Genomic DNA, 12,946 nt, shown 5'->3' on the forward strand with positions numbered 1-12,946 from the left:
TCAATTTTTTCTTCAGGTATTTGCCTTTGGCTACACATGCATCTATACTTACAATAAATGTACATATTTATAATCACTGTATCTTATTGATGAATGAACTCTTTTATCATTGTGAAATGTGCCTTTTCATGTCTAGTAATAATATCGCCTTAAAGTCTATTTTGTCTGATGTTAGTGTAGCCAGTCTAGCTTTTTTATGGTTACTGTTTGGTATGTATTTTCTGTTCTTCTTTTTCCAACCTGTTTATGTCTTTGAATTATTGTAGACAGCGTATATCTAGATTTTGGTTTTTTTACCCAGTCTGACAATCTGCTTTTGGATTGGCCTGTTTAATACATTTGTATTAAGTCTTAGAATTTATATTGTTGGCTATATGTCTGCCATTTGCTATTTGTTTTCTGTTTGTCTCCTGTGTTTTTTTTTTCCCTCCATTTTTTTCTTTATTGCCTTCTTCTGTGTTAAATATTTTTTAGTGTACCATTTAAGTTCCTCTGTCAATTGTGTGTGTCTATGTGTGTGTGTTCTAAGTATTTCAGTATCTTTCACATATCACAATCTATTTTACATTAATGCATACTTAATTCCAGTAAAGTATAGAAATTTTGCTTCAGCATAGTTCCATATTTCTCTCCTCTTTATGGGTATGTACCCAGAGATACAAACTGGATATATGTTATAAACCCAACAGTACAGTGTTTTAGTTATTGCTTTAAACAGTCTTAAAATAAACAATCTTACAATTTTTTTAAGACATGAAGAAAAAGTATATTCATATGGTCACTTTATATTTACCGACATATATATCGTTGCCAACATTCTTCCTTCCTGTGGCTCCAAGTTGCCATCTGGTATTGTTTTTTTATGCTGAGGCATAAAAGATTTATCTGTTAGTATTTCCTGTAGAGCAGAGTCTTCCAGGAACATGATCTCTTAGTTATTATTTACCTGGGAATGATTTTATCTTTCATTTTCTTAAAACAGCTTTATTGAGATTTAACTGTATACCTAACAGTTCACTCATTTAAAGGATAACATTAATGGCTTTTAGTATATTCATTACGCACCCATCACTACAATCAGTTTAGCACATTTCCATTACAATCAAAAGAAACCCTTCACCCCTTATCTGTTACCCACCCTCATTTCAGTTCAGTCGCTCAGTCGTGTCTGACTCTTTGCGACCTCATGAATCGCAGCACTCCAGGCCTCCCTGTCCATCACCAACTCCCGGAGTTCACCCAGACTCACGTCCATCGAGTCAGTGATGCCATCCAGCCATCTCATCCTCTGTCGTCCCCTTCTCCTCCTGCCCCCAATCCCTCCCAGCATCAGGGTCTTTTCCAATGAGTCAACTCTTCACATGAGGTGGCCAAAACACTGGAGTTTCAGCTTCAGCATCATTCCTTCCAAAGAACACCCAGGGCTGATCTCCTTTAGAATGGACTGGTTGGATCTCCTTGCAGTCTAAGGGACTCTCAAGTTCTCCAAGCAAGAACACTGGAGTGGGTTGCCATTTCCTTCTCCAATACATGAAAGTGGAAAGTGAAGTCACCCAGTTGTGCCTGACTCCTAGCAACCCCACGGACTGCAGCCCACCAGGCTCCCCCGTCCATGGGATTCCCCAGGCAGGAGCACTGGAGTGGGGTGCCACTAGGTTGGTCATAACTTTCCTTCCAAGGAGTAAGCGTCTTTTAATTTCATGGCTGCAGTCACCATCTGCAGTGATTTTGGAGCCCAAAAAAATAAAGTCTGACACTGTTTCCACTGTTTCCCCATCTATTTCCCATGAAGTGATGGGACCGGATGCTATGATCTTCGTTTTCTGAATGTTGAGCTTTAAGCCAACTTTTTCACTCTCCACTTTCACTTTCCTCAAGAGGCTCTTTAGTTCTTCTTCACTTTCTGTGCTCAGGGTGGTGTCATTTGCATATCTGAGGTTATTGATATTTCTCCCGGCAATCTTGATTCCAGCTTGTGCTTCCTCCAGCCCAGCGTTTCTCATGATATACTCTGCATATAAGTTAAATAATCAGGGTGACAACATACAGCCTTGATGTACTCCTTTTCCTATTTGGAACCAGTCTGTTGTTCCATGTCCAGTTCTAACTGTTGCTTCCTGACCTGCATACAGATTTCTCAAGAGGCAGGTCAGGTGGTCTGGTATTCATTTATAGGAAATCTGTCAAGGATACAGTTTAAGTATAGAAGAATTTTTGTTAAAGATGTTCAGTCAGTTATTTGTAAGAGTGAAACAATAGAACTACTACTTAAAAAGTGAAAGACCAGTGAATTAATGTACTGTCCACTTAGTGAAATAGTGTTATGTAACCATTAACACAGTTGAAGAGTTTGATTTAAAAATATTTTTTAAAAATAGTTGTATTGTTGAATAAAGCTATGTAAATAGGAAGCAAAAATTCATGAAATGATCTGTGATAAAATCTCTAATCTTATTTCAAAACACAGTGTTATGCCCTAAGTGCTTTACATGAATAAAGTCATGGAGTTCTATCAGCAACCGTGAGTTAGGCAGTTTGTTCTGACTCCACTTTGACACAAGGAAACTGAAACCCAAGGTTAAATAACTTGCTCAAAATCTCATATGCTGGTAAGTGGCAGAGCCAAGATTTGAACCGAGGTTTTGGCTCTAGTGTCTGTAGTCAATGTGAGCTATTTCAAGTTTCTGATGGTTTTTCATCACTTAACTGCAGCAAGTCCAGCAGGATACTAATCACCTAGAATGGTGATAGTTGTTCAAGGGACTAAAAGGGAAAAGGGAGGGAGGAGTCTGGGTTTATTTGTAAATTGTAGGTGAATGAAACTCAACATGTTTCTCTTTCTGTAGCAGTCTGATGTGGTAATGTATGTTGTGAAACTCTGAGAAAGGGTTATAATATGAAGAATGGTCTCAATTTTTTTGATCATAGAACCTTTTTCACCCCCTCAAGACTTCTCAAGGGACCAGTGTTCCTAAGGAGTATACTCTGGGTGATACTGGCCCACAGAAGAGTCCATGTTCTGACCCACAAGGAAATTAGTATCTGGTCCCTGTCTGTCTTCAGCCTCCACTGATCATCTTCATCTTCAAGGACCTTTTTTCACCTCTTTGCCTCATGAGTGTGGTCCTCCAATAGTTGTAATTTCTTCCTTCAGCTAGTGAGGGCAAATATAGTTTTAAGAATGTTATGTTGTTCCTGTGTAGACTGCCTCCTAATAATGATGATACAGATTATTCTGATGATTAGAGTACCTTATTTTAAGGACTTTAGTGGATTTTGTCAATTTTTAGTTGTTTTTATTTTTATCTTGTCACCCTTTTTGGGGGGCATTGTTAAAAAGAGATATGAGAGTTCTGTCTCCTAAAAGAGACAGCTGGAGCCTTTTGGAGCTAGGTGTTAGCAGTTGGAACCCTCAAGTACTTACAGGCATCCCCTGTTCCTTTCATGTTGCTCTGTGTATACTCCATATGATCCAGAGGTCTTTTGTCTCTTTCCCAAGGCACACCATGTACTTGCAGAACAAAGAAAACTTCCAGGACGAGTGCACTAAGCTTCTGGTTGGCAATATTGTTATAACCCGATACAACAATCGTACCTATCGTATTGATGATGTGGATTGGAATAAGACTCCAAAAGATAGCTTCACCATGTCTGATGGGAAGGAGATTACATTCTTGGACTACTACAGGTAGAGGAAGGAGACTGGGCTTGGGCTTGCAGGTTGGTGCGTGGTCTTTCGTTCTCCAGTAAGAGTGACATGTAGCAGGACACATCAAAAGTAATTGGATTGGTAATGCACCCAAGATTGACGAGTTTGTTTGTGGGATTTGACCTGAATTTGCTACCCTTACAGTTTTATTTCCTTTAGTACTTTTTGCAAGTTATTTCATAAATTAACCTCAGAGCTTTAAAATTATGTTTCCTTTTCTGTTTTGGTTCGAAGTCTGGTTGGAGAGATTAAATTCAAGTCATTAATCATTTGACTGTCATTTTGCCTTTCTAGTTACCTAAGCCCTTTGGCCTGAGGAAGATTTTTATTTTTATTTTTTTGTTTGTTGGCCTGATTCAGTTTTTAAAGAATTGCTTTCCTGGGCTGTTATCCTGTTTCCTCTCTATTTAATTGCATTAACTTGAGCCTGCTTTTTCCAGTTATGAATGTACTCTGGTGAGTTTATGATGGATCTTTGACAAGGGTATAATACAAATAGTATACCTCAGTCCTGGTTAACGCTCAGACTGCGTTGCAGTAAGAGTGGTGATGCTGCTACTGACAGTTTTTTCCTGCCTCTGTTCTGCTCTAGCAAAAACTATGGGATCACAGTAAAGGAAGAGGACCAGCCACTGCTGATCCACAGGCCCAGTGAGAGACAGAATAACCAAGGGATGGTGAGTGGTGGTGGTGGTGGTGCATGTCAGGCTGATGCTTCCAGCCAAATTCTCTACCCATCAGCCACTCTTCACCTTCTTCATGGCTCTGGGAGCCATGAGGCTATGATTACAGTGTGGTTAGGGAAAGCTGTGCATTCTTTGTCTGTCTCCTATACCCAGAGGTACTCTTGAAGACCCCTTAGTGAGAAACTAAACATCCAAAGAATGAGTTAGGTTAAGGAATAAGGAGAATTGACTGATTGAAACACTGGGTCCATTAGGGAAGCTGGAGACATTTTAACAGGGTTAGGGACCAGGGAAAAGTACCTTGACACCTAACTCCTCTGTCTTCAGAGTGGAGACTGAAGATCAAAATAGGTTAAGGTGAGACAGAGGCACCAGTTTGATAGGATATATTGTGTGATATCCACCTACTTACTTGGAGGCCCAAGTGAAAAAATAGTTCTCGTTTTTCTAGTTTTCCCTCTGCTTTTGACAGTTTGAGTATTTTTCTCTTTACCTAGTGCAACCAATTGTGACCCAAGCGAGAAAAGGATAAAACACTGGTCGTGTTTCCTGCCCTCTTCTCTGGGGTCTTATGTTCCTAAGAGTGCCTGTTATACCCCTGTGGGACCAGTTTGGGCCTGCCAGGGTCTTATACCAGTCAGAGGAACAGGATCCTCTTTGACTGCCTTGCTTTCCCTCTGTTCTCTCCTCCAAGTTGCTAAAAAGTGAAATCCTGCTGCTCCCTGAGCTTTCCTTCATGACTGGAATCCCTGAGAAGATGAAGAAGGACTTCAGAGCAATGAAGGTGAGAAGGGCCTGCTTTGAACCCAAGACCATTTTGATAGAGATATGGCTTGCATTGGGCCAGATTTGCATTGTCACCTGGGCAGGTTCATTTTTCCTCTCCATAAGCATTATCCATGTCTCTTCCCACACACTGTGAAAGAGCTGACCAGAGCTTTCTTTGGAATGTTGTTACAATAGTAGAAGGACTGGATTATAAGGTAAAAGAATACAAAGAGTTCTAGCATCACCCTCCCCAATCTGATGGGGGACTGTAGGCTGGTCATGTGACCATAAATGACGTTTTTTGAGAGCACTGAATTTTTCTAACGTTTCTGTAAGCCTTCAGTTTATTTGAAGGGATGGAGAAAATAATGTAGCAAAAAGTCAGCAAGTTGGAGGGAGAAATTAGAGGATAGAAGTTCGTGCTGTGGTGCTTGGGTGTCCTGGAGGTCTCATGTAGGGCACAGTAGCTGGGAGGCAGAGGTGTGTGCAGTAGCGAGGGTCCAGACCATGAGGGCTCCACCTCCATACTGTCCGCTTGGGTCTTTCCACTTGCATGCTGTTCTGCTGCCTCTGTCTCAGTCCTTGTCTGTCCCAGTTTTGGACCCCTGGGCTTGTCTCAGATGCCATGAATTGTTTTTAGTAACATCGTAACAAGCTAAAGTGAATTCCTATAAGAGAGTTCTTTCATGTTTACCTTCTGATACTTCTGCTTTCAGTATGTAGGTCAAAACTCTTCCTTACAACTCCCAGTTACCTAATGACTTTATGATCACAGAGCTATCTGTATAGCCCCATAGACTCACTGCCCTAATGACTGCCACACAGGGAGCAACAGCCGCACAGTTGATTAGTTCCAGAAGCTAAAGAAAGAATTCACTTACATGATTCTGAATCTTCATCCCATTAGATGTTCATTCAACAATAAATATTTAGAAAACACCTATTACGGGTCACACCCTGGACCAAACAAGTGTTTTATAGTGACATTAACTGACTAGTATCATATGACATGAAGTATAAGACTAGATGTGTTTTATGTTTGCCTGCGTGTCTGGCATAGGGCATTTTTCTGCCCCGATGTTTAATAGGTATAGTCAAGTCCCCTTACATGGCTTTGAGAAAGAGAATAAGATTTAGATGTCATGAGAAAGAAACAGTGACAATTTTAAATACTTTGTATCTATGTGTGTGTGTGTAACTGAATCACTTTGCTCTACAGCAGAAATTAACACAACATTGTAAATCAACTATATTTCAATTAAAAAAAATTCTTTTATCGCTAAAATTTTATCCTTATACTTCATTCACTTTCATGAGCTATTATAATAAAGTCCTTGGAGACACTTTAAAATTTCTACAGATTTCAGTGGGAAAAAGATTTTTCTATGGAAATGTTTTCTGCATTGGGGTTTCTTTAATCTCATACTGGAGAAGTAATAGCTTAGTATCTCCATTTTGATTCTATTCAGGATTTGACCCAGCAGATCAACCTGAGCCCCAAACAGCACCATAGTGCTTTGGAATGCTTGCTGCAGAGAATTTCGAAAAATGAGACAGCTAACAGTGAACTGACACGTTGGGGACTCTATCTGCAGAAAGATGTACATAAGGTAAACTGGAAGATATGATGGTAGGACATATCATTACAAAGAATTGAGAGCTTTCTGAGACTAGGTGATAACTTCCTATCTTGTCTTTATTTTACAGTTTTTGCTTTATTATTATACTTTTTATTTGGTCCTAGTCATAATTGAATTTCCTTGACTTAATTTGCTGTTAGCTCTTACAGATTTTCTTCTCTATTTCCCAGGATCTGAGTTGTTAGTTTCCAGTCAAGAAAAAGGAATAGTGACCCTCAAAATTTACCTCATTTTTAGTTTTCCAGCCCAAATTACTCTTAAAGTTCTATGTCTTTTTCTCCCCCCTCTGCAAGTTTTTCTTTCCCAATGATTAACTTGTGTTTCTTTGAATATATTCCTGTTGTTGTTTTCATAGGCATAAAGTCTCAGACTTGTACATTTTAATTTTCACGTGGCCCTTTCTGCCTGCACTTTGCCTGAGTCCACTCCATTGTATTTTATGCAGCGTGAGACAGTGCAGAGGCAGCATGAGTTGGTGAAGTCCTTGGCTTTGAACCTCGGTTCTGCCTCTTGCCTTGTTTACTTGAAACAAATTGCTTAGCATCTCATAGTTTCTTTATCTCTTAAATAAAGATTATATTGAGTTAATAGAATTATATGGTAAAATCGTTAGCATAATATTTGACACCTAGCACGTGTTCAGTAAATACTAGCTTTTATTGCTTTTTTACTTTTCTCTCTAGGTTATACCTAAAATACTAATAATTGATTCTGTCTTATCTTTTGTTCTCTTTCACTCTGAACTGACTCCTTGTTAAAATTTAAAAAAAAAAATTTTTTTTTTTTTTGGCTGTAGTGAACCTTTGTTGCTGTGCGCAGGCTTTCTCTAGTTGCAGCAAGCGGGGGCTACTCTTTGTTGTGGTGCACAGGCTTCTCCTTACAGTGGCTCCTCTTGTTGCAGAGCATGGGCTCTAGAGCATGCAGGCTTCAGTACTTGCAGCACATGGGCTCAGCAGTTGTGGTGCACGGGCTTAGATACCCCCGGGCATGTGGGATTTTCCCAGACCAGGAATCAGACCAGTGTCCCTTGCATTGCCAGGCAGATTCTTAACCATTGGACCATCAAGGAAGTCCCAAAATTTTCTTTTTTTTTTAAACAAAAGTAGTGGAAAGTCAATAAGGAAAATGTGGATATCGTAGAACATGTAAAGAAGGGAATAAAAACATCAGTAGTTTCATCGCCCAAAGATAATATCTTAGTGATTTATTTTAGGCGCATAAAAAAAGATAGTGTTATTTTCAGTATATTTTGTTTCCATAAACTTTTTTTCCTGTGAGAGTGAATCTTTTCTTATAAAATTGTGCTTATACTATATATGGTTTTGCATCTTGTTTTTCATGTGTTATTGTATCTTGAACATGTGTTCATGTTATTAAATATTATTTGAAGATGTAGAAAACTTAAGCCAAAGAAGAAAAATGTTCATCTATAGTCATGCTATATCAGAATACCTATAACCACTGTTAACATTTTGTTATATAACCTTTAGTTTTTTTGGTCTGTGTATATGTGCATGCACATACTCACATGCGGTATGTATTTAAATGGTTTCCTCTTTTTTTATTCAGTTTATTTGTAATGTTTTTTCATGTCATTTAATATTTTTCTGAATATTTTAATGGATAACAGATAATTCATTTTACTAATAATTTCTTACTCTTTTACATTCAAATTGAATTTAGCATTTTCCTATGAAAATGAATCTGTGAACATCCTTATAATTATATCTTTGCACATGATGTTTATTTTCATAGATTTATGGAAGTGAAATTGCTAGGTCAGTGGACATATATATTTATGTTTCCAGTACTTTTTGGTATTTTGCCCTCCAGAAAGTTCCAGCAGTTTTTTGTTTTCATAAGCAAAGATGAGTCTGATTCCTTTGTTGTTCAGTCACTAAGTTGTATCCAACTCTTTTGTGACTGTAGCCCTCCAGTCTCCTCTGTCCATGGTATTTCCCAGCCAAGAATACTGGAATGGGTTGCCATTTCTTTTTCCAGGGGATCTTCTTGACTCATTCTTCAATTCAGTTTTTATAATGTGTACATTGCTGTTTATTTTTTGCAAAAACAGGATTATGTTAAGTGCACTTAGAAAGTGAGTGTAATGGTCACAAAATATCCATCATATAGATATATCATCAATTTAGTTATTTTCTTACTTTTGGATATTTAGATCTGATTTATTTATTATTCTTCATTTTAATTTGGTCTTTCATTATATGAATTTTTTTTCCTGTTTTTCTTTTGTATAAAGTATAATAGTAGTTTATGTTCAGTCTTATTATGGCATTTTCTCTTTAATTTTCTATTTAAATTTTTCTAAATATTATTTTCCTGTTCACCTTGAATTTATAGCGATTTTACCTTCATTCTCTGGTTCTAAAGACACAGTGTTTTCTGATCCCTTTCTTGGGGACCATGTTGGGAGCTTCAGTAATTAAAGGGCTGCTGCTGCTGCTACTGCTAAGTCACTTCAGTCATGTCCGACTCTGTGCTACCCCATAGACAGCGGCCCACCAGGCTCCCGCATCCCTGGGATTCTCCAGGCAAGAACACTGGAGTGGGTTGCCATTTCCTTCTGCAATGCATGAAAGTGAAAAGTAAAAGTGAAGTCATTCAATCGTGTCCGACTCTTCATGACCCCATGGACTGCAGCCTACCAGGCTCCTCCGTCCATGGGATTTTCCAGGCAAGAGTACTGGAGTGGGGTGCCATCGCCTTTTCCGAATTAAAGGGCAGTGCCTATCAAAACTGTGTGTGTTCAGAATTTTATTGACATGGATTCTTAACTGCTAACAGTTGCATTTTTCTACCATTTTCAGAAGTTATGACAGGAACAGGTGTATATAGTAGAGTAGACCAAGCCTCTGAACATTTTTCTAACTAATGTTTGCAGATGGTTCATGTCATAGGTGCTTTATTTTCTGTTTAGATTGAAGGACGTGTTCTGCCAATGGAAAGAATTAACTTAAGAAATATATCATTTATCACATCTCCGGAACTAAACTGGATTAAGGAAGTAACCAGAGACCTTTCCATCTTGACTGTAAGTGATTTGTGAGGTGGTAAAGAGAGGGCCAGTATTCCTATAAGTGTGAAGAAGCAGAAATTATTTAGTTGTCCTCTTTTTGAGAGGAAGTACCAACTGAATTCCCATGGAATTACTTACTAAACTAAGGTCCTTCAAACAAGAGCAAATTGATGAGTTGTTAGAGGTAAGCCCTTTGCTTGACCATAGATTCAGGACAAAGAAATAAATTGCTGTGGTTATTCATACAGTGCCAGCCTATTGCCAACTGCTCTTTGTTCTTCCTTCTTCCTTTCTCTTTCCTTCCTCTTTTCCCCTACAGTTTCCATGAAAGAAGTAAAATTAAAACAGTTTCCTACCAAGTCAACTGAAGAAAAAAATGGTATTATAATCATTTTAAAATCTTTTTTGCTAACCTGGTTGCTATGGCCATGCATAAAGTATACACATTTTGTTTCTAAAATGTTTTTTGGAAATATATTTAAAGAAAAGGTACATTTATGTATATCAGATCAGTCGCTCAGTCGTGTCTGACTCTTTGCGACCCCATGAATCGCAGCACGCCAGGCCTCCCTGTCCATCACCAACTCCCGGAGTTCACTGAGACTCAGTTTTGATTAATTTTCACAAATTGAGTAATCAATACTGGGTTAAGAAGCAGAACTTTACCAGTGCCCCAGATGCTTCCCTCCATGATCCTAATTACTACTACCTGTTACCCTTACATAGTCCCAAAATGGCCATTGTTCTGACCTCTGACAGCATTGAATTTTTTAAAGCCGTGTTTGTGTGTAACATATACATGGAACCATACCGTATATATTCTTTCATGTCTGCCTTCCTTTCTTCAACCTTGCTTGATGAGTTTCTCCATATCATTAAGTATAGTTATAGAGCTTCCATTCTCATCGCTGCATAGTATATTCCATTGTGAGCCTGCCTCAATGTACTTACAACACACATCTACATTAGTAATTGGCATTAGATAAGACAGGACTGAAGCAGAGTAAAAAGCAGTTTGTTCTTTGGAGTAACATCTGCTGAAATGATGTTGGCGTGTTGGAGGTGTCATGGGAAGTACTAAAAAATAGCTTGTGGTTGTTCCTAGGTCCCCTTGCATTTCTGGGCACTGTTTTACCCAAAGAGAGCAATGGATCAAGCCCGAGAGCTGGTGAACATGTTGGAGAAGATAGCCGGCCCCATTGGCATGCGTATGAGCCCACCGGCCTGGGTGGAACTGAAGGATGATCGCATAGAGACCTATGTCAGAACCATTCAATCCATGCTGGGGGTTGAGGTATAAATTTACTTGAATTTTCTGGATGCCCATTTTGAAATACTTGAATACTTGATTTTATATTACCCTGGTTGTTGGTCTGCTGTTGATGGTGTCCAGGAACCTGTGTCTTACTCATATGCATGTGAAACAATGAACAGAGTAGTCTACATGCCCTTTGGCTGGGTTTGCTTCTCTCCTGTGTTGGCACTCTCACTCACTGTAGTGTTCTGTTCCTCATGTAATCGGCCAAGAGAATAGCTGACTTAACTTCAGTTTGTTATCATTATAGAACATATGCTCAGAAAGCAGTTTCCTGGGCCAGGTGCTATCTTGGACGATTCAGTACTGAGCTGTCACAGTCTGGTCTGGCTTAAGATTCAAATTGCTCCGATGATGAACTTGGCAGGGGGCCTATCAGCTTGTTCCTGATAGCCGAACGGTATCACTAGAGCTGAGCAGGTCATAGTATTCACAGCTTAGTAGTTCAGGCCTACAGTTCTTATCTGTACATAAAACAGAGGAAGAAGATTAAGGAGGGAGCAAAAGCAGGCAAAAAATTTTGGAGATAACTGGTCCTTGAATTGAAGAGTCAGTTCATGTGAGATCAATACTAGAATTAGGTTATGTTCGCGTCATGACTTTCTCTTGATCCACCACTCTGGGTGTATCATCTGTAGCAGCACACTCATGTTCTCCCTTTCTTTGTATTTTCTTGCTAACTTTCCATGTCTTCTTATTCTGTAGTGGCCTCCCCTGGGCCTGATAAATTCTGCCTTGCTTTCAAAAGAAAAGTCCAGCTTAGTACCTCCGCTCGCTCCCCCATCTCATGACTTGGCATGTTCCTTTTATGAGAGTGCACTGCCAACAATCTTCATGGATATTGACATGGATATGAGTTACATTCCTCATGTAACTTTGTCTTACTTGGTCATATTGGTCTTATTATCTGTCATCTTTAGGGCATTCTGTTTCATTATTCTCTTTATTTCAGGGTCATAAACTCAGATGTCTGCCGGAGTGAAGTGAGCCAGGAGGGGACTCTAGTGAATAAAGAGAGTAAACCCCATGACTGCAGATAACAGCCCAGCATTGTCAAATTGATTTTTAATTTGTTTTTCAATAGAAGCCAAAAATATAGATTTGCACTTGTGTATCTACCTATGTTTAAATGTTAATGTAAAAAAGACTTGTGACTCATTATAGAGACTAAAAAACCACATCCGTTTCTTAGATCCAGCCCATAGGCTTATAGTGTACAGCCCTTGTTCTGTGTGACTTTGGAAGTTCTTTGATATGATTGCTGGAATGTGTGTCCTCTGAAAGATCTTAATTTAAAACTAATCTGGTTTGGAATGGTATACTATTGATTTCTGATTCTAGCATAAAAGGTTGGCAAATTTATTTTACTTCTGTGCTGCTTTCCTTTATTCACATTTTGAAAGAGCCTCTTTTTTTTTCCCCCTCTTACTTTAATTTTTTTCAGTTTTTTTAATCACACTGCACGGCATGTGGTACCTTAGTTCCCCAACCAGGGATCAAACCCGAGCCCCCTGCGGTGGAAGCGTGGAGTCTTAACCACTGGACCGCCAGGGAAGTCAGATCCTTTGTTTTTAGTATCAGATCTCTTAAGTAGTGAGAGGTAGAAGATACTGATATAAGATAAGCTGCTGGCAATATTTTTCTCTATCCTAATCAGAGAGTTAGGAAGATCTTATGGATTTGGCAGTGACTTCATTTCCTTTGCATTTGGCTCTGAATCCTTTCTTCTGATATTATGTTCCCTATTTCCTAGTAAAAGTTCTGTGGCATGAATGTCATAAGGCACTTAGTTTA

The 12,946-nt window shown here is 38.9% G+C and overlaps 1 protein-coding gene across 5 annotated transcripts in view; it reads left to right on the forward strand.

The window, feature by feature from the left end:
- PIWIL2 (piwi like RNA-mediated gene silencing 2) overlaps positions 1-12,946 on the forward strand; it is a 76,803-nt gene that overhangs the window by 32,666 nt on the left and 31,191 nt on the right. For all 5 annotated transcript variants that reach the window (XM_044940109.1, XM_025281861.3, XM_006047911.4 and 2 more), the window contains exons 11-16: positions 3,500-3,688; positions 4,302-4,386; positions 5,090-5,179; positions 6,633-6,773; positions 9,739-9,852; positions 10,943-11,131. In XM_044940109.1, coding sequence (XP_044796044.1) covers positions 3,500-3,688; positions 4,302-4,386; positions 5,090-5,179; positions 6,633-6,773; positions 9,739-9,852; positions 10,943-11,131 — 808 coding nt within the window. The remainder of the gene's footprint in view (positions 1-3,499; positions 3,689-4,301; positions 4,387-5,089; positions 5,180-6,632; positions 6,774-9,738; positions 9,853-10,942; positions 11,132-12,946) is intronic.

The sequence above is a fragment of the Bubalus bubalis genome, chromosome 3 (genome assembly GCF_019923935.1).
Source record: "Bubalus bubalis isolate 160015118507 breed Murrah chromosome 3, NDDB_SH_1, whole genome shotgun sequence".
In the NCBI taxonomy this organism is placed as follows: domain Eukaryota; kingdom Metazoa; phylum Chordata; class Mammalia; order Artiodactyla; family Bovidae; genus Bubalus; species Bubalus bubalis.